This window comes from Cygnus atratus, chromosome 2 (assembly GCF_013377495.2).
Source record: "Cygnus atratus isolate AKBS03 ecotype Queensland, Australia chromosome 2, CAtr_DNAZoo_HiC_assembly, whole genome shotgun sequence".
Classification (NCBI taxonomy): Eukaryota; Metazoa; Chordata; class Aves; order Anseriformes; family Anatidae; genus Cygnus; species Cygnus atratus.
Window position 1 is genome coordinate 44505335 of NC_066363.1, and position 24020 is coordinate 44529354.

The 24020-nt window shown below is 38.5% G+C and overlaps 1 protein-coding gene across 2 annotated transcripts in view; it reads right to left on the bottom strand.

The window, feature by feature from the left end:
* SNRK (SNF related kinase) overlaps positions 1-24020 on the bottom strand; it is a 43686-nt gene that overhangs the window by 14717 nt on the left and 4949 nt on the right. The window contains exons 1-3 of one of the 2 annotated variants that reach the window (XM_050709023.1): positions 19258-19527; positions 16101-16199; positions 14033-14726 (exon numbers count right to left, since the gene is read on the bottom strand). In XM_050709023.1, coding sequence (XP_050564980.1) covers positions 14033-14621 — 589 coding nt within the window. In that variant the 5' untranslated portion in view covers positions 14622-14726; positions 16101-16199; positions 19258-19527. Of the gene's footprint in view, positions 1-14032; positions 14727-16100; positions 16200-19257; positions 19528-24020 lie in introns of those variants that run through there. The other variant, XM_035549764.2, reaches the window with a different exon arrangement.

Consider the following 24020-nt stretch of genomic DNA (forward strand, 5'->3'; position numbering starts at 1 on the left):
TTAGCTATCAAACTACTATTTGCTTTGACAAATAAAAGTAGTTACTGATTGTGCGGCACACAATTGAGAATCCTGCATATTTTTCTTTCATTAGTTGCTGTATTTTGCACTTCACATCCATAGGTCTTTCCAGAGAAGACAACCTGCTAATGGTGAGATGAAACATCCTACTATTTTTCATACCACTGCCTGAAAAATACAGATTCATCGTAGTGAAATATCAATTCTGCAAAGAACTGCTGCGTTTCATCGCATCATGCATTTTGTGTTACTAAAAAGCCGTCATGTGTATGCAGAAAAACATTTTGTTAGAAACTAAAAACACGCTTAAGACCTTTTGTTTTATCTGGTCATACAATCCAAGTATTTTATGCTCCCACTGAAGAGTACTAGGTTAGCAACCACCTCTTATTCTCACATACTACAGGCAAATTCACTATTAGACTTTTTCCTAACAAAAGTGTGTTTTGTTAGCCTGAGAGCATCGCAGACATTTTTCTGATGCGGCCAAGAAGTAGTACCGTGCAGAACCAATTACATGGGTTTTATTTACACCCTATTTTTACAGCTGTGCCTGAAGGTCTTCAGCCTCATCGCGTCTATGCTCACGGCTACTAAAATGACTCTGCTCAGGGTGTCACAGAGTTTAGAAGTCTAAGCAGACCTGAAGTATACTAATAATTAGGAAGTGAAATTGCAATGAAACAACGTGCCTGAGTCAGTCTAATCTACGTGTGAAAACTGAAGAAAAAAATCACTGGAAGACTTAACACGTTCCCTCCTTATTTTAGTGCAGACTGTACGAAGTCACAACAGATGTCATCTTGGAGTCATCTTCACAAGCCTTCCAGAATCACATTATGGCAAGTCTCTCCTCATATATGGAAGCTGAGCTAAGTGCTTGGATGCCTGCAGGTATATAAAGAGGACACATTCAAGACGTCTGTCCTGTCCCCTCATATGTAGTCTCTCAAATCAAGGGACATCCTGACCTATTCTCTGTACCCTCTGTACCAGGGTAACTAGACACAATCCTTTGTTTGAAGCTTCACGTGCAACTAAGCCAAACCAAACCAAACAACCCATCTGAAGAATAAGGCAACATCTTTAATGAGGTTCTCTTTCTGGTGAACTGCAAGCTGTCACCTTGTTAGAAATGCAATGGGAAGTACACAGCAGCTTTCATCCTACATAGAAATGAGGTGAGATTAGCCTACAGATCGTGAGTAACAGAGGGTTGCAGAAATCTATTTGATACTCTTTTCTGAGTGGGAGTAGTAGTAGTGCTGTGTCCAGCTGTGGGCTCCCTAGTACGATGAAGGGACTGGAGCACCTCTCCTAGGATGAGGCGCTGGGACTGCTCAGGCTGGAGGAGAAGAGGCTCAGTGGAATTTTATCAGTGTCTTTAAGTACCTGAAGGAGGGTACAAAGAAGACAGAGCCAGGCTCTTTGCAGTGGTGCCCAGTGACAGGACAAACGGCAACTGACACAAACTGAAACAGGAGGTTCTGTATGAACACCAAGAAGCACTTTTTTTTTTTTTTTTTTAACTGGGAAGGACTGCCAAGCACTGGCACAGGTTGCCCAAGGAGGCTGGGGGATCTGCCTCCTTGGAGATGTTCTCAGAAGCCACCTGGACATGGTCATGGCCAAAAAGCTGTAGGTATCCCTGCCTGGGCAGGGGGGTTGGACCAGGCAGCCTACAGAGGTCCCTTCGAACTTGAGCTACCCTGAGATTCTGTGATTTCCAGGAGGCCTTTTGTAATGTATAGGTTCAGGCCCAAAGTACCTCATTGCAGTATTCAGCATCAACAGGAAAACAGAGCTTCTTTTTGCCCATCAGAACCAGCACATTTGCAGGTGTTTGAGAAAACGGAAGGGTGAGGCAGCACAGGAAGCACCAAAATAGTGTCAATAATACAAACGCACAACTTGAATGCACCATTTAAACCAACACAGGGTAATTTTACTCAGCTATAAAAATCACAATTATTTTTCACTCCTCACACTAAATAGTGTAAAAAGGATGGCTCTAAGTGTAAAGGAAGTGGTTAAAAAATTGAAAGGAAACGTTAAGCAACTTTTCAAAGTAAATTGACTAAAAATACACAAAACCTGCAAGAACAATGGAAAAACAGAACTGGTTTGTAAGAACTGCATTGTTCACTGGTATTTCTGTCACAATTATTCAGACAGCTACATGCAATCTTAAACAAGGATGTTGGTTTGCAAATTTCCAGCATCAAAATCCAAGGTTTAGATGCTGAAACCTTCAGAGCATATATTCCAAAATAGGAGGTAATACTCACATATAATTTTGAAAGACTTAACAGACCAACAATTAAATGACTATACAGTACATATAAGAAATGTTAATGTTTATACCTGATTTATTAGTCTTAAGTCATTCTATAAATGTAAAAAAGTCAATTCTGTATCTGTGCTTTCCACTTTCCTCCACTGGAGATCCATAAATGTGTATTTTTCAAACAACTTCAGAAAATATACAGCAAAAAAGTCTGGAGATAAAAGAAAGCACATTCTTCCAATAAAGACATGGGGTTTTGTTCTCCCTTTAATATAATAATATTACATTTTGAAAAACTCATGGTTTCCAGAATAGCACCATTTGGCTAAGACAGAGGCAAAATTCAAGGTCTTGAAGAATAGCTGTCTTTGAGACATTAGTAAGAGTTGAATCTGAGATTATTTTTATGGTGCTTAATTACACAATTTTATTATTTCCCCAAACAATATACAAAGTCACACAGGAATGCTCTTTACCATACTGTTTTTTGCTGCTGCAATCGGAGCTGCTCTATTATTCATTTCTATTAATAGTGAGAGAAGCGTGTTCTCTGGATCCCAAGGAACCTACAGAAGATGGAAGCTGCTTGAATGCAACTGATCAAGTGCTATCATCAACAGTTAGTTACTACATGCTGTCCATTCTTGTGCTGGTACCCTGCCATTGTGAATTTCTGTTTACATAGTACGTATAGCAAAAGAAGAATAGCTCATTCTGCTGGGGAGACCACTTTCACCAGCAGAACAGGCAACCTTGATCTTTTATTTCTACATCCCAAAAAGTGCTCTTGCAGTGCTACAGAGGGAAAAAAACAGTATCAAACAAAGTGAAAGCGTCAGTCAAGACCTACTGCTCTGATTTTGTTGTCAAAAGCATCAACTTTGCCAAGACAGTTGTGCATACAGATCAGAAAGATGTTGGGGCAGCAGCAAATTAAGAGCCCGACATCTCATCAAAGCAAGGTTTCCAGAAAGAACATCTGTTATTAGACCCAATAACAACTGGGGAAAGAAGAATAACAACTCAAAGTTTTTAGGTATAGAAGCTTTTCTTTAGATCTCCACACACTTTCAAAAACATACTTCAAGGGTGGCCTTCACTTAAAGCAGAAAAATGTTCTGAACTTTATATAACTTGGCTCAACTCAGAGGAAAAATCCCAGCTAAGACAGGTTACTGTTTGCACATTATTACAAGCTGCAGAAATACATTTAAAAGCAGAGAAGAAAACACATCTCTAGGTAGAATGGCACTAGTTCACCAAGGGGTTGCACAAGCAGGGAAAAAAAAAAAACAAAGGAGAGGATAGAACTACATGAGAAGGATCTGCATGTATAGCAACACTATTTTTGAGACCTGTTACATGAGTTATACCAGTAAAATAAAATCCACCTTCAGTTCAACGTAAATATAGTTTTATATGTAGCATGCACAGTAAAGAACTCCGCAGAGATCTCTCCTCCACCTTCGCGCCTCTGGTGCATCATTTTAAGATATGTTAGCTGTGGTACTATCTTAGTGCTCCAAAAATCAGATTTTGGACAGAACTTTTAGATATTGCAACAAGTTTACTAATGGGTAACTTAACTAGATAACGGAGCAGGTTTTTTTTTTTTTTGTAAACACAACTCCTTGGCTTTGGCTAAGTCAACAACATTTGTAGCTTATATTCCTTTATCATCCCAAAGGTCATTTATTCTCTCCAAAAAATGAATGCAAAAATAGAATTTATGCCTGAGGTGTTGCATGCATTTAGCATATTTCTGTGTAAAATTTCAAGTGAGGGTGCTGAAGGAAGACACATGACTCTTGTGCGCTGCAGTTGCTAAAATCAGGGTCTCTTTCAAAAGCACAGTGAAGATCTTCAGATGTGATTTAGCCTACAAAAATCAGGCACTAGTAACTTGAAATCACCATTGCTATGTCCTGAATGAAAAGACAGATTAGACTTTAAAAGCATTAGCTAGCTAACTGCACTGGAGGATATTTTATTGTTTTGAAAGCCGTTAAATAATGTTGATCAGGAAGGGGCTGTTGAAGCAGGATTCCCAGAACCATGACAACCAGGGCTGTGTACACGCAACTTCCTTACATAACATGAAGTCACTGCCATGGAAACCAAACCACGTCACCGGCTGCCTGTGCTACGCCTGTCCTCAACACCGGGCAGGCAGACATCTGTTACGTCCGAGCTTGTACGCGGCACGAAGGATAGCCACGCTCATCTGCTTAACCACTGAGCTGGGCTTCACCATTTCAGACATTTATTGCCTTCTGAAGTTCGTGGTTTAATCCTAAAATCAGCACTACGGATTTCAGAAAGTTACTGTTTACAAAGAATCCTTACAGCTTCAGTCAGATGCTTGTCACATTTTATATGCTTTGTGAATCTGTGATCATCAGAAACTAAAAATCCATGCTCCTTTTGGAACGGGCATATTTGCATTTAGCTACGTAAATCGAGTCCATTTAATAAAGTTGTTTATTTCAGACCTGTAGTGGAACAAGTATTTTTTCCAGTTTCCACAGCACATATTGTTCAGTTGCTAAAACAGACCTTTCTACAGAAAGCCTGCTTCTTCAGAAATATGGAATACGGAACGATTTAGTTGGCTTTACTGTAAACACTCCAGTGACAGCTGAACATCATAGTTATCTTCCATGAGAAGCCACTTCATTCAATAAACAAAAACTCAAAAATCAGCTTTTATGGAGATGATACGAATGCTTACATGTTTATTTTACCACTGCAAAGGTATCTACAGACTGTGGATAAATGAAGGCTGGAAATGGGCCCAAGTGCCAGTATCAGGGACAATTCCTGGTGACATTAATGTCCCCACCACTGCTGCTACAACCTCGTCAGAGGACATTTGTGGGAGAAAGCCCAATCCGGGGAGACCTGTTGAAGATAAGCCTTGAATGCCGATAACTCGAGGCTCTTTTAGTATCAAGTTTCTTTTCTGTGCAGAGCTAAATGTGAAAATCTAATGTAAAAACCACACACATCATTGCACTCTAGGCATCTTCAGGGTTAGACAGCAACCGGGCAATTTCTGAAGCATGTTGTTTTCAATGTAGACACAAACCCTCATCCTGAACTACTTTATTTGGATTGGAATTTAGGAATGGAACTTCCAGTGGGCTCAGGAATAGGTCTAGACTAATAATTCACAACGATAATAGTGGCAAGCGGGCTTGCTACAAACTGAAATTTAATATTCTCACGGCATAGGCTATGGAAAACAGAATGGAAACTCACATTTGTAACAACTTCACATTATTGTCTGAAAAGCCAAAACATAGCTTAAGAGTAAAAATACACAACAAACACTGCAGATAGATTTTTATATGCTTAGTGATAAAAACTTATATATTATAATAAAGGGTAAAGCTTGGTATCATAATGCTAACTGGTTGAACGGTGCCTGTTACATTGGTGATATATTTGTGCTTCAAAAGAATAAGAAAAGTATTTCCAGCCTGTGATAAAAAGCTTAGAAGATTTGCAACACATGCATAAAAAGTCAGCAGGAAAACACTACAGAATAATCCTGTGTTAGCAATATCAACATTTCTGTGCTACTTTTACACTACTATATGCACAGGCAAATCTGGAAGATGATCAGACTGGACAAAATATAAATTTGAAGAGTATGGGTAAGGAAGAAAGATTATATTTTTTGAGGATATTCAATTTTTAGCGTTTGAAGTATTCTCCCGTTCTTTAACTTTTCATGAAAAAGACTGAATAAGCTCGCATACTGACCTCTCCAGCTTCCAGAGATGCAACTGTCTGTGGCATCATCACAGCATTCAGCTATGGTTTTTTTTTAGTCTTTGTAAAATGGGATTTATTTCTCCCTTGCAAAAGACTGAGGCAGAGATCATCTGCAATCAATGCCAACATTTCCAAAATTTACAGGCAGAACTGTGTACTCCCTCTGTCTTAAAGCACTACAAATCCAATTAGAAGTATTAGAGCACAGAGCAGACAAGAGAATCAAGAGAAATCTTTTCCTTCCCCTATCCCTCAAAAAAAAAAGAGCATAAATACCAAATTGCATTTAGCAAATTATTTTCATAATTAGCTCATCTGTCTGATGAAACAGTCTGTTCTATATGTTATTTTATTTGACTAAAACATAATCATCAGTAACTGGTCTTATCTTTGGAAATGATTTCTAGTTTCATTCAGTTTGGCAACTGTTGCTTATTTTTTCCCCTCAAAATAATCGCCTGCGTTTTGCTGGTTGCATGAAACTATTGAAGACAAACTGTTGATGTTCTTCATTAACAAACCAAAGAAACCCACACTACCAGTAAAAGGTTTTACTGAACACACGTCACTGCCTTTACTCCAAAATAGCCTTTTTTTACCGATTCATCAGTTCTGCATTTAGAAATGCATCCTCTCTTTTGGTTTCTGTTGCTTAGCCACATTTCAGAAGTTACTGAACCTACAGTAAAAAAAATTAAAATCTGCTTGAACTTTCTAACACTACCACTCCAGAAGAAAGTTAGCCAGGATAAAAAAAAACAAGTATAAATAGTTAAGTCTATATTGAAGTCTATATAGCACATACAACTTATATACACGTTTCACTGTGATGCTTTAGTACTTATGCATTAAAAAAACAAAGACAATTCGCCTATGATATCTAAGATATCCTTTGTATTTTCTGATCAACTGTATCATCTTTTCCTCAAGGTTTTAGCTGTACGTTGCATAATTTATGCTTTACTTACAAAAATGAACATCTTAGTACAGCTCTACACATGAATGATTAAACAAGCAAAACTTGAGCATCTGGTTTGTAACTAAGTAGTACAGCACTGATTTAGGTCCCACCAGATCCGTGCTGCCAAATTAGTCAGTCATGGGCTGAACGTAAGTAATCTGAACCTTTGTTTGCAAGATATATGAAATGAAGCTTCCAATCTTGTGGAGATAGTATTTATCATAATGAATTCTTTCTTCACAACAGCAGTTTGAAGTTTTGTGAAAACAGTTCTCCTGTGAACATAGGGAGATGACTAAGAAGCATCTCTTTACTCAAGTTGCAGTTTAGCCGAGGCTAGTATCCGAAGTCTATCTTGACAACTTCTCCGTACTTTCACTTGGGTAAGTTATTCTTTGCTTCACCCAGCAATTTATTTGTGAATGGATTAAAACATGTACATTAGTAATCCAGAATGGAACACAAATTTTATTTCATAAATATTAGGCAGCATACATTTACTTTAAATCACATATATTTACTGAGAAGTTATCATAACCACAGACTTGCACCCTTTATTATAGCTCTGTCACATCGTAACTTCACTTCTGAATACAAGGCTCCTCTACCTGCAAAATAACCCTCTGAATAATTTGAGGCACTAAAGCCATTTTCTTGTCAATAAAACAATTAGACTGAGGAAAAAGAAGCAGAAACCAAGTTAGCGTATCACCTAAAAATTGGACTCCCCTTTCATTAAAAATAAAGGTTACTAGCTGCATGCTGGCATGGAACAAAAATATATTCTTTGTTAACATGACATGAGTTTCCTAAAGATTTAAGCTTTCTAAACGCACACTACAACCAACTCTCTAAATTTGCTCCTTCTGAGAACTACAAAAAGCTCATTTCTGCTCATTTTTCAAATTTGACTCATTTCTTCAGCAGTGCAGCATGAGGAGCACAGCACAGCAGGGAGAAGGTAGAGCAGCCCTGGCCACTAGCACAAGGAAAGCACAGAGGAAGAGAGAGCAGCATTGAAACACACACGGTACTCGCATCAAGTCCTGTTTTGCTCCAAAAAGCATTTCAGCCTGAACAGTTAGAGCATGTTATTTTCCTAAAAAAAAAAAAAAAAAAGCAATGGCAATACTGCTTGATGAATGACCCTCATTTTCAGTCAAATGAGTTTCTCTTGCCTGGAATGGGAAGATAAATGAGCTAGGATGAGCTGATCTAACCTAAACTTGCTTCACACTAAAAACGGCCAGGTCCTACCACCTTCCCCAGAACTCTGGTGCGAGCTGCACGCTCCCATCGCTTCCTTTGCACCAGCTCTTCCACTCAGAACACTAACTGAACAAACAGCTCCTATTGCTAACCTGGCAGAAGTTAAGCCTGCAGAAAAACGTAGAGTCTTCTGTCGAATTAGCTAACCAAATCAGCTTATCAAATGGTCAGCAACGCAACAGAGTGCTGCACATGAGGAGGGGCAGTTCTGCACTGATGCAGGCAAAACCAAAGGGGAAGCCCTCCTATGCTGGAAGCAGCTACATACTACGGTATTTTAGCTTTCTGCACCCTCAAACCTTCAAGCTCACTGTATATTGTATCCAACTACCAAAAACACATTGCAGCGTAACATTAAAAAGGGGGGTTTCAAAACAATCAGTTGAAAGGAGTTTTTGCTGCTTATTTCTGTCGAGTTTGGCTATGATCCCATTTTGAACATACTAAAATTCCAAAAAGCTGTCAAGCATGTGAAGTGATTCAATACCATACAGTTTATGAACATTAATACTTTTTTCCCCCTTGAGTCAAGTCTGTCAAATCTTATATTCAGCATTTTTATAGGGTAAGAGGTCACTGTACACAGCCACTGGGCATTATGCCTACATCAGCCATTCAGTTTGTGAGTAAAGTGCTATATACATGCAGGAACACCAAAACTAGCTCCATGCAGTCCAGATAAGGTCATCAGGACTAATGCTCAAGTACTGGGTAAACCTGGCCGGAGCTTTGAAAGACCAAAAACACACTCCAGCAGCACTACATGCAAATAAAAAGCCCCTGCAAATCCCTGATGAGAGAAAGGAAAAAAAAGCAAGATCCTTCCAACAGTAACAAAATGAGTCTAAATGCAGCATCATCCACCTCAGGAAAGGTGTGTACGACAAGTCCTTGATTTCCCTTAATAGAAAATGTATGAAATGTATGACTAGATAATGAATACATACATACATTGTCTTAGCACATTGTGAGAATATGCTCATCAGGCCTGAGCTGTGCAAGAGCCAGCATCAAACACTAAAGCAATGAATCTCATCCCAGTGGTTGACCCATACAACTTGAAAGAAGGCAGCAAGTCAGATTTGGACTACAAAGTCAAATAGCACTGAGTTAGAGTAACTACAGTATTGCTAGTCACGTTTTTTTATGAAGAACTTTTCCCCCCATCCTCTTTGCATTGCTGTGAGGACAGGACAGCCTGCAGCACCATAGGTACCATCATCAATTATTCAATGTTATTTGTGTACTGCAGCACCATTTCAGAGGCCTGTGCTCAACTATGCTAAATAAACAGTCCCAATCCTACCATCTGAATTTGCACACCTCTCATCCCCAGAAGGCTGAATTTACTCTGCAAATGTTTCCATGCATCTACGAAATGAATACCTGACTACAACAAAATACTGCCAGAAGCCTCAGTGCCTTCCAGAATTACTGTAGCCTACACAGCACTCACCATTTGTAGAGAGTCCAGGCAGTTTAAGCAGATTTCGCTCTCCTCTGAAAGAACCAACTAAACTCAAAAGCTAATTAAACTACCACATAGAAAAGAGTCGATTTCTAGTTATTTAATGATCCAATCTTTGCTGATGCTGGTAGAGAAATGAAGTAAGAGCATTACCAGAAGCGCACCCTATTCTTCCTCATCTGTAGCTACTTTTCAACACTGCTGGGGTTTGCTGGATTACACCACTGCCCTAGACAGAACGGCAGTCTGATCTAAAGTAATACGTCTATTTGATTTATCAGATTAACTTTAGGTGCAACACGAGTCCTCTCACTTTTCTCTGACTAGAACAAATTTTAACTAAGTGTGAAAACAACATGGGAAACTACAAGCAACAGTACTTCTCATTATCTAACTGAGCTTTTTGGAAAGCCCTGAGAACATATGATCATTACCTAATACTCTTCTTGCATCACTTTAACTGCAGCCTTAAACACAAAAGGAAATGACAGACCTAAATTATCTAGGCTCTTTTTCAAGTGTGAAAGCTTTTAAGTAGCTTCACAAAGGGGAGATTAATCTCTAAACTAGCTGAAACAGTTACTTTTCATAAAGCAAGCTTCTCCATAATATTAAGCGTATAGCTTAATAAAATGCTTGCCCTGAATATTTCAGCTCTGTGTAGCAACAAAGTGTAAACAGTTTTTTTATAGTCATTCTAATATTATCCAAGAGACATGAGAAAAGCCGTTTTTGTCACAAAGTCTCTCGCAAAAACCTACATCTTGACTATTTTTTCTTGATACATTTAATATGACAATTTTAGATAAATGTAAGTTTTGTTTCCATTCATGATAATCATTAAAAAAACATGCTCTGCTTATACTCCATTCGTCTTTTTTTTTTTTTTTTATTATTACTTTGGCATTTTAGCAAATTGAGTTGGTTATCAAGCGTCCAGATGCTTACAAAGAGGCAGGATCATTCAGTCACAGTGGAGAAAGCATGACCTCCTTTCTCATCAGCAGCTAGTTTTAGATTGGTCCAGCTATAATGTAATTTCATTCTAACTGGCAAAATCTTTGCTATTGTCAGTCATTCTTGAAATATTAATAGCCCAACAGCTGAATGAGTTCACAGCACTTTGACACTATTTCAAGTTATGCATACACACCTTGCAAACTACTAGCTCAATAATTTGTAACTGATCTAACTTCTTTTTAAAATGTCTAGTTCTGAATTTAAATATACTTGTAGTCCTCTAGCAATGACCTCATCTTAGCATTAATCTTTAAAGGTTAAAATAAAAGTTTGCACAAATTCATTTCTCAGTTGCATGACTAGTAATAAATTCCCCAAACATGTATTCTTGTAAGATTCTCCAACTACAACTCTATTTGAGGGAGAAGAGGAGGGGGTTAAAATTTGTTTTTATTTTTTTCCACGTTTGCATTAAAAATATGCAAATAAGTCATATTTAGAAACCTTATATGGTGTACCTTGTCACCCACGCTTCGAGGGGAATATTCAGACTGTTCAAGGTCATTATCTTACTGGCAAATCAGAGTAAAAATATGAACTATCAAAGTTTACTGTAAATACTACCTTGACAACCCTTTCGTAGTGCGTTACAAAGTGGTGAAAACTGCCACTAAATAAGTTAGAACAGAAGTACTGCAATCTGCTGACAAGGATATTTTAGTATCTAGTAACTGGGACCGTACACTGAGGAACAAACAAAAACTGCCCAATGCTATGTATTTAAATATTCTGGGAATCAGAGCTTAACTAGCATTACTAAACATAAGCTAGAAGAAATACATTTTCAGTTAACTTCTACTGTTTACATCAATCCACCATCTATAAGACACACTGCTAGATAGATCCACCTCTATCAACTGATTGAAATCATTTTCTTCTAGTACTATGACTTAGAAGTTTACCTATCTAATTGCTTACAGATTCCTCTAAGAAACATTTTGTGTGATGTCACCATTCTTGCACTTAGCATTAAGAGGTCCAAAGTGTGCTTCATTAACTACAGAATTCAATTTGGACCATCTGGTCAAAGCTTTTAGGCTCAAGGCAGATTTAAACTCTTCAATTTAGCTTTCCAAGATAAGTACAGATTCTCTCAAAGCAACGTATCAAAAAGATAGCTCTTCAGACAAACCCTAATGTTTCTGTATTTCAAGTAATGCCCTCAAATACAGAGCTGAATAGAGAGATTACACTACCATTTATTTCTAAAAGTAACCCTCACAAATGTCATATTTGCATTGCAGTTACCATTTATTCAATACTAACAACTTTTCAAAGTTTTGTAAAACTGTGATAGGACAACAGATAATTTATCATCATGGAATACAAAATGCAGCATCAAAAGCTATAAAACCTGAAATAAAATCAGAAGATGACCACTTAAAGGTAGCATCCCAAGTTTCCATGTCTTGTTCAGACATTCAAGAACCACAAACCTATTCTGAGTTCCTACTCCTCCCAAGTCCCCATCCTCCATGGATTAACTGTTCTCACCTAGTGGCTACATGGTTTTAAGGAGAGAATAAATTAACCTATGTATACCCAATCCTTCCCAATGCCCCCATCCCCCCAAGTCCCCATACACCCTTCCTTCTTCCAAGCATTTCTAATCGGGCAGTAATATCAAAATTTCAGGTTTTGGCTCATCTTCTGAAATTCGACTGCTACATTTTTCAAGAAATAATCCATAGAATTATTGAATATATAGAATAGAGTATCTGAAAAATGCATTTTCCCCATCTAGTTTCAGAGGCCACTGCAATCAGTTACAATCACACTTTAGAAGGTTCTTTAAAAGACCTAAAAACACAGAAAAACTCAGGAATTTGGATTTCTATTTTGCCACTGATAAAACCAGAACCAACTCTTCTAAAACATTTGACTTTAAGTAGAAATCATTTTCAACTGTAGCATCAACATGGATTTGCAAAACCACGAACAAAGACATGTCACATTCCTAATTATAACACATTTGAGAAAGTACTTTCAGGTCTAGAAATCCCACAGTAAAATATTTATTCAAAATTAGAAGCCATGAAATGGCATTCAAACATTCAAGCAACAATGGTAAGATCTAATAACTCAAAAAATATTAAGTGTAAGGCAAGAACATTAGTTCAATACTGTGCAGGATCACCTTGTCAGCATATAAAATTATCTGACCCTTTATCAGGTAGCTTAGCAAAAAAAAAAGGGACATGCTGAAAGTCAGTTTCAAATATTTAAACCATTGATTGCTACGGTCACTACTATAACAACGCAAAATATAGGCAGAGTTCTGTACAGAGTCCCAATGGGTGGTATTAAGAGAGTATAGAAGTATCAGATATGAGACATGTAAGCACAGGAGACATTTTGACTATAATAAGCTATTTCTGAATCATCACTTGAAATGACATGTACCCAAATGCGTTGTTATGCAAGTCTAAGTGAATGCTACCTTAACTAACAGATATGAGCAAGCTGTATGACTATAGGACACTATTTAGTGACCACTACCAATGTTTACAGCTATTTAAAAAAACAATAGAGTTACTTCTAACAACATATGCAGTAGACCTAAAAATAGAGTAAGAGAATTAACTGTGTTAGTCTGTATAGCACACTCCACTTTCCAGTTAAATATGACCACTAAAAGGAAAGAGTACTAGTCACATGTAAGTTAAAGAACTGGGAAAGCGACTGGAACTCGCTCAGTATTTTCAGTTCTCAAACAAGAAAAGGGCAGAGAGGGAATTGAGTGTTAAAGCTCTTCATAGTTTCTCGTCTCCTCATTTGAAAGCTAAGTCCATGCTTACTGCAAATGGATTCCTAGCACCTTAAAGCAGAATATGTTAACAGTAAGAATGTCATTCTTACGTGGCTCACCTGAACAACAAACCTGGTCTGGGAGGATTTAAAAAAAACAGACACTTTTCAGAAAAGGAGATATGTCCTCTAACAAAGGAAGTACAAACATATACATTGCATTCACCTTGCTATAGAAGTTATTTCCAACAAACGCAATTGCATCAGTCCCTATAAAAAGAACTTCAAGCATTTTTTGAGTATCTCCCCTTAATAGAGATACTCCAACACTAGGTCATCTGTAATTTGAGCGATAAAATATTAATTCTTGCCGATTAGCTGGCTTCCACATATGGCACTCTCTTGGAACAGGAAACAGAGTGGTACAACATCATGGTACTTAAATTTAGATTAACAGTTGAATTCAAACAGGACTTACCCACTGCTGGTGCGTCATACTCATCCCCAAGTAAAATTTCAGGAGCAGAATATGCAAGAGATCCACAGCTTGTGGTGAGCTTCTTTCCAGGCTGAAATTTGTTGCTGAAGCCAAAATCAGTTAATTTCACAAGTCCTTGTTTTTCAAAGAAGACCACATTCTCCGGTTTTAAGTCTCTATGAACTACATGCAGTTTGTGGCAGTACGATATAGCATGAACTATTTGAGCAAAGTACTTTTTTGCCAGATCCTCATTCAGACCTTCTTCATGTTTCATGATGTAATCAAACATATCTCCTCCATCGCCTAGCTCTAAGATAAGATAAAGCTTTGTCTGGGTGTCAATCACTTCATACAGCCGTACAATATTGGGATGCTGCACTAGTTTCATGCATCTAACTTCTTGAAAAAGATGTCCAGTAGCTAGAGTATCCAGCTTGGTCTTGTCAATTACTTTTACTGCTACTTTTTCACCTGTAAAGACATGTCGAGCAAGTTTGACCACAGCAAAATGGCCTCTGCCCAAAGTTTTATCCAAGTCATACAACCCTGCAATTTTTCCATCATATCCTCGTTTGAAACCCGCCATTCTGTTTCAGAAGATGAAATAATGTTTAAGCTTTTTGGAACTGTGATCTTTTCATATAAGAGTATCTGATGCAAACAAATAGTCCATTGTCACTGCCAAGCACACCTGAAAAAACAGAGACAAGATTATGTCCTGGTATGAACTTAAGCAAAATTGTTATTCTGTAATTCTCTTGAAGTTACACTGACACATTATTAAAATTATTGTAATTATTATACATTACTTACAAAATTCTTCACGAGTTTCTGCGAAGGGTTTGATAAGCCACACTGTGGTGACCAACAGATTTCTGAGGCCATATTATCAGTATGTTCAAACAAATTGAGTTTCAACAGTGCAATAATGAAAATTTCACCAAAGCTGGATGGCATTCATGTTCTTGAACTAGAAACCTTGCAAGCAACACTTAAAAGCAGCACTATAAAGACTGTTAAAATTGATGGAGCCAAAACCTACAACTTTGCTGGCTACTTTAGAAATCAGCTGGGCAGCACGGAATATTGACCAGAACATGCTTGATTTATCTTAGATTTTGGCATACTCTTTTGTGCTGCAGCATGAAACAATTCTCTTCAATACAATGTTCTGAGGGCATGACTTTGGACTTTTACCTTTTCCCTTTTAAACAGCTTTCTGCTTAACAAAGCTCATACTGACATACAGAAGTAACAGAATGAAATCTTGTATGCAAGTTTAAGCACTAACAATTAATACTGTAATTACTGCAAATGACCAAAGCTTTACAACCTGAAATGAAACATTTGGGTTAGATGTGCTTTTACTGCAAAATATATGTATTTAATATTTTGACTAGAGTTATAAAAAATGGTGATAAAAAGGTTGTATGTAGGCTGCCTATGTTCAGCACTCCTGGGAATGAATCAGGATGAGAGGAAGAAAAACAGGAAGGAAGGAGAGAAAACTCAGGAACTGAGCTTGTGCTGAACTCCTGCTTACTACTTGATCTGACATTTAAACAAGCAAGGTCCAATTTAAAAAACATTCACATTCAAAGCTGTTTTAGAAGGTCTTACGTCTCACTGTCATTTTATTTCACACAGAACTCCCTGAAAACTTTTCTTACATCTTTAACTTAAATTCAAGTTTAACAATCTGTAGTTATCAAAAAGCTAACCATTCATCCCACATAGGGTACAAAGCACCTAGAAATATGAAAATTAGATGGCTTATTGCCAACTCAATAAAACACAGAAAACACAGCTCTTCATATTTTTTTTCTTTAGAATATATTTTCTCAGTTTCAAAATGGGACTTCAAAAAGAAAAGCTCTGGAAAGGAAGCTGGCAAGCAAACAGCCCCTGACATTAGCTATTCTCAAGTCAAAAATGTAAGCACTAGATTAAAAACACTCCTTGCTAAACAAGTTATTTCACAGGCAGTAAACTAATGAACCTGGTTTCATATGGATTCAATTACAAGGGGGTCCTGTGAGGATTCTCTGATATTTAACAAGCTCACCTTACTGCTTCTCTCAGCTGGAGTCATGGTATAACCTCTTCTCTATCCAGCTGTCTATTTCCACAAAGTCCGTGGGAATTCAGTTCAGCACATCCACCCCTGTAAGATTTGAATTCAATCAATCAACTTCTGAAACCTCACAACTGAAGCAAAGAACAGAGCAAGTGCAGCTTTTACATAAACATTGCTGGTGGTTTGTTTTTGTTTCTTTTTTTTTTTTTTTTTGGGGGGGGGGGAGGAGGCAGGCGAAGGGGAGAATACTAATCAAGCTTTAAAAAGAAAAAAAACTTCACTGGCTTTTGTGTTACTGTACCTTTCTATTCAGCTATTAAGCACGCTTCCAACTCTCTTCCAAAAAACAATTCCATTTCACTTATAGATTCCATAGCATCAAAATCTGGCACTGAAGTTACAAATGAGTTTTCTACACATTAATTTTTTCTACTGAAAAGTTGTTTTGGATTTGGCTTCGCAAGGTACATATAGGCAATATGCATCCATCAAACTACAATGAAAGTGTCCAAAACTTAAGAGCAATAGTAAAAAAAATGAAGAGCTTCCTAGAACACTTGGGACACAGTCATTCAAATCTAGAGCCTCCCACTGGAAAATGAAAACAAAAGTATATTTTTCAAGTCATGCACAAAACACTGTCTCTAAGACACACTGAGTTTATAATATACTCTCCAACCCAAAGTAAACCTATACTTATTCATGCAGAAAGGTGAAGTACTGCTTTGACACACACACCACATATTGCAGCACATACCGCATAGATGAGCAATTAGAACTAAACCCCATACTACACTTGATAAGCATGCCTAGAGAACTCCCCTCAAAAATATTAGCCTAACACACAAGGGCTTTAAAGGACTGAAGCTTCAGTATGGTTGGGATATCTGCTTCCCATTACATCCCACATCACTAGTCTTACAGAATTTCCCCTACCTCTACCAATTGAGCCATATTATACCATCCCATCTTTATTCCAGAAAGTACAAAGCTAGATGAAAAGTGCTACATTAGACCAAAGGTCTATTTTGAACAGTTTCCTACCTGGTAAGTAACCATTAGAGAACGCAAAGGGTAGAGCATAGGACAACAGCAAACGTAACAATGAATAATGAAACCCTACTTAACTTTATCAGATTCAGAAAGCTTCTTCACAGATGTTAATAATGCCTGATGGATTCCACCCCCATGCACGCAGTGAAACCAGGCAGGTGCTTTATTAAAGCATGCAATTTCTTAGCATCAAGAACATCCTGCAACAAGTTGTTTAATAACTTAACTATGGGCTTTGAGAAGAACCACTTCCTCTTGTTTGTTTTCAGTCTCCTGATAATTTGTGCATCTTCTCATTAGCTGTCTGTCCCCAAACCAGAACTATCATACCCTTATTTACCTTGCCTGAAGCAACTCACAGGTTTAGCTTCCTTCATAGCTTCAGTTCAACCTTGTCAAGTCCTAGTTTGTCATTCCTTCCACAGAGGTCATTCCAAAGGGTTTAGGGTTCTTCTCACCTTCCTCTAAACATTTCCTCTTTTGTTCTATACTCCTTTCTTAGAATTTCTTGGGTTGTTGGGGGTTTTGGTTTGGACTACTGCTAAGTACTCACAATGTTTTCATACATAATGTTTTATTGTAATTCTATAATATTCCATCATACTGACCTGACCCTCAAAACACAGGCTAAAAACAAAAAATAGTCCATGAACACATATAAACATCCTAACCTTAATCTGTATGAAGCAACAGGAAAACCGTGCCTTATCCCATTGGATGACTCCAGAGTCTCAATCCTAAACAGATTGCAAGTATTTTCAAAAAAGTAAAACTAAAATAAATGTAAGAACCATCTCCACCACACCTTAATTGCTGCTTATAGATTAAAGAAAAGCAAAAAAGAAAATTACAGAGAATCTTTACCTGCCACTAGGACAGCACCCATCCCCACACAAAGCTGTTTTTGCCCATAATGAACCCTATACTCAATACCTTCTGCTTAATTATTTAACAGTTTTAGAACCCTTAAATTAAAGAAGTAAAAGCTGTGTCATAATACAATAAACAGTCATTTGCTATGTAATAGAAGCTACCAACCCCACAAACTCCAGTGCTCAACTTATTACTATTTCTTTCCAAATATTAAGTCAAGCCTCAGGATTTAAATCTCCTTTCACAAGAATTCATCACATCCTACAAATCTGACCCAGGTCACGAGAGGAGACATGGCTTTAAGAGAGATGTCCTCTTTAACCTCAGACTTGAAAACAACACGTGCGTATTTATGCGCAAACAAGACAAGGCTTTCTTAGTGCATGGCAAAACCCAAATTTTGGTACTGGAAGAGGTAAGGATGACTGAGGTTAAAAGGTCTCCCTTCATTTTAAATGATCTATTCACCAAATTCAAGAAGATTGCATGCCTGGCAGAGGGAAGGGGATAGAGCAAATCCAGCCAGATGTCACAGAAGGTAACTTGTCTGAAATGTAAGTATCTACGACACTCAGCTGTAAGGAAAAATTCGTACATAATTACTTTGTTCACTTGGCACATTTTCAACAATGTTTGTACAAACTCAACGCGCAATTTCTCTCTAAATGACAGAATACACATAAACATTAACCTGCCAACAAAACCCCAGCAAAAATCAGTTAAGTTTAAGCCACGGAGAAATATTCAGACAGTAATCAATAGAAGAAAAGCTTACAGAAATGGAAACTAAAATACACTTATTAATGTTACAGTCCCATTAACTGAAATTAATGCAGATTCATTAATAGTTTAACATAAAGGCTCATTAACAGACCAACTAACTCTTAACTCTGTGATTTTAAAATAAATCTTCAGTGATAAAGCTCCCACAGCTGACCACAAAGATACCAGACACACAGACGGTTTGAAGTAAACATACCAAAAGTAAAAAATTTTCAGTAGGAAGCGGATACAAACTAATGGATATAGTGCATATGCATACAAACCTTGAATACCATTTAAATATGCTAATTAAAAGATTACAGTTGTTGTATCAATACCTTTTGGAGCACTGACTGTTGAAACTTAAGTTTTCCTTTTAGCACTACCTGCCAGAGAAGCGATTTCTTTCTTTCAATTTCTCACTACAGTAAGAAAGCAGAATTTTGATGGTACTTACGGATCAACTAATGGTCCAGTTACCCAAGATACCAGCTTTAAAACTGAAGCCAGTTTCTCTTACCCTTTCGCTTTTTTTTTCTTGCAGTTGTCTCCTTAGTTACACCAGTAAAATTCTGGGGGCTAACTATAAATTCAACCACCCAAAGCTTCCAGATTTAACACATCTGCTGCCGTCGCACTCCGAAAGAGGGTTAGTTTAATCACAGATCATTTCAGTGATCCAGTTTACAACGTGACCTCTTGCATACTTTTACCAGCACAACTGAATAAGCTGCAAACTGCAGCTAGATAGAAGGAAAACTTCAACCAGACACGCTTTACCAGCAAACCAATCCACAGCCAGAGGAAAAATATTTAAGAGCCAATTATATCACAGAAAATATTTGCCCAGGTTTCTTTTAATTCACATTATCTCCGTTTTTTTTTTTTTAAGTTCTTTTGTCAGCATTAACATTTGGGTTTTCTAGTCGGTGAACTTACTAACCATTAGCAGCATTTAATCCAGGTGGCTAATGATGTTTTCAAAATGCAGCTTTCCCTAACTCTGCCAGCATTCAGCTACACCCCTGATGCTCATTTCATGCAATGTAGACACATACTAGTTAACAGATTCAGAACAGATCTGTCCTTCCACAGATGTTCGTAAGTTGCCGGCAGAAACAGACCTGAGGGTGCTGTCTGACAGCCAGCTGAACACGAGCCAGCAGCATGCCCGGGTGGACAAGAAGGCCAATGCCATCCTGGCCTGCATCAGGAATCGTGTGGCCAGCAGGACCAGGGAAGCGAATGCCCCCCCGTACTCGGTGCTGGTTGAGACCATACTTTGAGCGCCGTGTCCAGTTTTAGGCCCCTCGTGACAAAAAGGACAGTGCCGTGCTCGAGCACGTGCAGAGAAGAGCAATGAAGCTGGGGAAGGGACTAGAAAGCGTGACATAAGGTGTGACTGAGGGAACTGGGATTGTTCAGCCTGGAGAAGAGGAGGCTCAGGGGAGACCTTGTCACTTTCTACAACTGCCTGAAAGGAGGCTGCAGCAAAAAGGGTGCCTCTTTTCTCAAGTCACAAGCGACAGGGCACGAGGCAACGGCCTCACGTTGCACCACAGGAGGTCGAGATTGGATATCACGAAGAATTTCTCCACAGCAAAGGCGGTCAGGCACTGGCACAGGCTGCCCAGGGAGGTGGTGGAGTCCCCACCCCAGGGGTATTTAAGAGATGTGTGGATGTGGTGCTCAGGGACATGGCTTAGTGGTGGACTTGGCAGTGTTAGGTGAGCATTGGACTCGATGGACTAACGGATCTTTCCCAACCTAAGTGCCTCTGTATATCCCACCTCACAACGTACTGCAGTTTCTGTAAGAGATTTGCAGAAGCAGTTTTGTAATATCACATGCATCCTATTAAGTAACTTAACAACAGTACTGTGATTCAACCATCTCTAAAAGCGTATGAATAGATCTAATAGATCTGTTTAGAAAAAAAACACCAGTATGTTTCAGAGACATTAGCTCTTCTTTAAGCAATTCATCCTGTCCATAAAGTTTCCATTAGATTATACATTACAGGCAAGACCAGCCTAGTTCATCTTACCTTAACGTCTGTATTAGCTTCTGACTTTAGAACACGAAGATTCAAGGCTCCATTTCAACAAAATGTTATAATATTATCAAAGCAAAAATTTCTCTCCATTATCAGGCTAAATGACATGAAACCCAAAGTAATCTTGACCGGTACTCATCTCTCCAGTGACAGACCTGTGCCCCTTCATGGCAAATGGAGATTCAGTCAACACAGATAGGAGTCTGTGACAAAACAAATTGCACCCTAAAGCAGAGAGCTAAATAAGACAAATGAATCATTTCTTAAGAGCACACACTTTCATTTTTCGTAACAGGAGTTTAGGATGACTAGTTCTGTGGATGTATACATTATACACATCCACCAGACAGATTAAACAAATTTCACCGTCTGTTTCTCCTTTTGGTCTCTTTTGTCTCAGATAACTAAATAACTGGTATAATGTTATTTACTAAATAACTATATGTTGAGAATAAGTCTTAGATTGCTATTCTACCTAAAAACTGGAAATCAATATTTGGCACAAGTTGCTCACAGAGATCTAGAAACAATTTTTTGACTTGGAAAGCAACTTATTCAAATTGTTAGAACCTGAGAGTATACCACAGGAAACATCTACTCGATATACAAACTGGGCAAGTTTGATTTTCCATGTTATTTCATTATTTCCCACCAACATTAATCTGCCATCCTATGGTAAGAAACCTTCAGAGCCTAATCTATGAGCCTCTGAAAGCAGTCCATCTTTGTGACAGTGTGATCCACTGCTTATGTGTGAGGATAGTGCAGTGTGCCAATCGCCTTTCCTCACAGGGCTTCTGCTCGCCTTTGCTTTTATACAAGGGAAAGCCAACACACTCCAAACAGGAGTGAAGTGTTGCGTGAGTGAACTGTAAAGAACACACATGCTTTGTACATATTACATGCTCTGAAAACTGGTCATAATTCATTTCCTCCACAGTATTTGAGACTTTTTAAGCCTCGTTCTACCAGATGCCTCTTGACTATGAAAGGCACATTATGGGACTTGTGATCTGGAGCACCTGTAATCCGTCTTTGTTTCCACACAGGGGTGTCACGGCCCAGCAAAGCCCTTCCTCCCCAGTTTTCCTTCCACCTGAGCCTTCCCAACTACCAAAGGTACTCAAAGAGATGGCAGCAATCTATGCCTGCCCTACAGCCAAACACTGCAGATACAACAAAGTCTAGGTTTTACCACTGAGCCCTAATATACACAATGCTATCTAACACTATTTTCCACGTGGCACAACTGTACCACAGCATACAAGCATAACTTCCCCTTCACTGCTGACAAACCCCATAAACCCTCCCGCTCCTGAGAAGTTCCTCAATACAACACTACGGCAGATTTCTCGAAGGTGTACATGCATTTATTTTGTTTTCATATTAGGCCTCATCATCAGCTCTCACAGCAGCAGCATTCATCTCACAGAGCTATTACTAAAATGTCAAGATACATCAGCAGATCCCTCTACCATTTAGCATGGCTACACCTAAGATGATGAACAAACAAAGGTAAGAGTTATCAAGTAGCTCTATGATCCAAATATAAAAAGAAGTCTTAACCTGCAGTAATTTAATGGTATACCCTAGTTTTAAATAGTTTTCAGAATTTTGCTCTGAAAAGGTATGAGAATTGCCAGCTGTTAATTAAGTTTTGCCAGTAAGCATTTATGAAGCCTTTAGTAAAGAGTTAATGCTTTATTATTTAGAATGCATTGCAGGAACCAGAGCTACTGAAGCCTATCTCTTCTTAGAAAATAAAGAAATTCTCACTAGAAATAAAAAAACAGAAGGCTAACAAATATGCTTCAACTCCAAGGTCCATTATTCAGTGAACAGCCAGATGCATTTAGCAGGCCAATAAGCTTAATAAAAAAATTGCTCCTGGACCTATAAATAGAAGTTTTTTGGGCGGATATGATGCATGGGTGGTGTGTTAGTGTTACAGATTTTGGAGATGTATGAAGCCTACTAGCTTATTATTTTGTAACAGAATTACGAGAACCTGCAGGACCTGAGAATTGAGAGCAAGACACTGTGATTCTCCCCCTCTCCTCCACTCTTGTGATACTCCACCTGGAGTGCTGCACTCAGCTCTAGGACCCCCAGCACAAGAAGGACGTGGACCTGTTGTAGAGAGTCCAGAGGAGGCCACGAGGATGATCAGAGGGCTGGAGCACCTCTCCTGTGAAGACAGGCTGAGGGAGTTGGGTTTGTTCAGCCTGGAGAAGAGGAGGCTCCGGGGAGATCTTAGAGCAGCCTTCCAGTGCCTAAAGGATGCTACAGGAAAGCTGGGGAGGGACTCTTTGTCAGAGGGTGGAGTGATAGGACAAGGGGTAATGGATTTAAACTAGAAGAGGGTAGGTTTACATTAAATATAAGGTAGAAATTCTTCACTCAGAGGGCAGTGAGGCACACGCTGCCCAGAGAAGCTGTGGATGCCCCATCCCTGGAGGTGTTCAAGGCCAGGCTGGATGGGGCTTTGCACAGCCTGGTCTGGTGGGAGGTTGGAATAAGGTGATCCTTAAAGGTCCCTTCCAACCCAAAGCATTCTCTGATTCTATGATTTGAGGCAGCTCCAATACACAAAAATAAATAAAAAGCTTAAAAGAATAAGATGCAAGATAAAAATTTGTTCTTTGATGGACGATCTCATTCTTAGGTGAGATATTCCCAAAGTTTTAGATCTACAGATTGCCATCAACCCTCCTATTTTCCTGAAGATAAGTACAGTCACATCAAACACAGTAAGTTTAAGCTTTCTTCTTTCACATGGGCTTACAAATGAATGGTAAATGGTTTGCAGAACACCAGGAAACAAAGACTTGACAACTGTGCTGTAGAAACTCCACAATACAGTTGATATCTTTGTAAGAATCATTTTCTATACAGTCAAGTGAAAAAAACTACTGGATCTAAGTTAGTCTTTCAAGGCACCCAATTTAAAAATCATGACTGTCTTTTTCTTTCACAAAAGGAGGCAAGCAAGAAAAGAAATGCAGACAACACTGAAGTAGGTACATATTCCAAAGCGATGGCAAGAAAACAACAGTGTGAGCACGACTGTGACCAAAAGATAGATGCCAAAGCTATTAAGGGGACAGCTGTGCTAAGAGTGATCAAACTAGGACCCACAGACAAACCATCATTAGTAACCACTG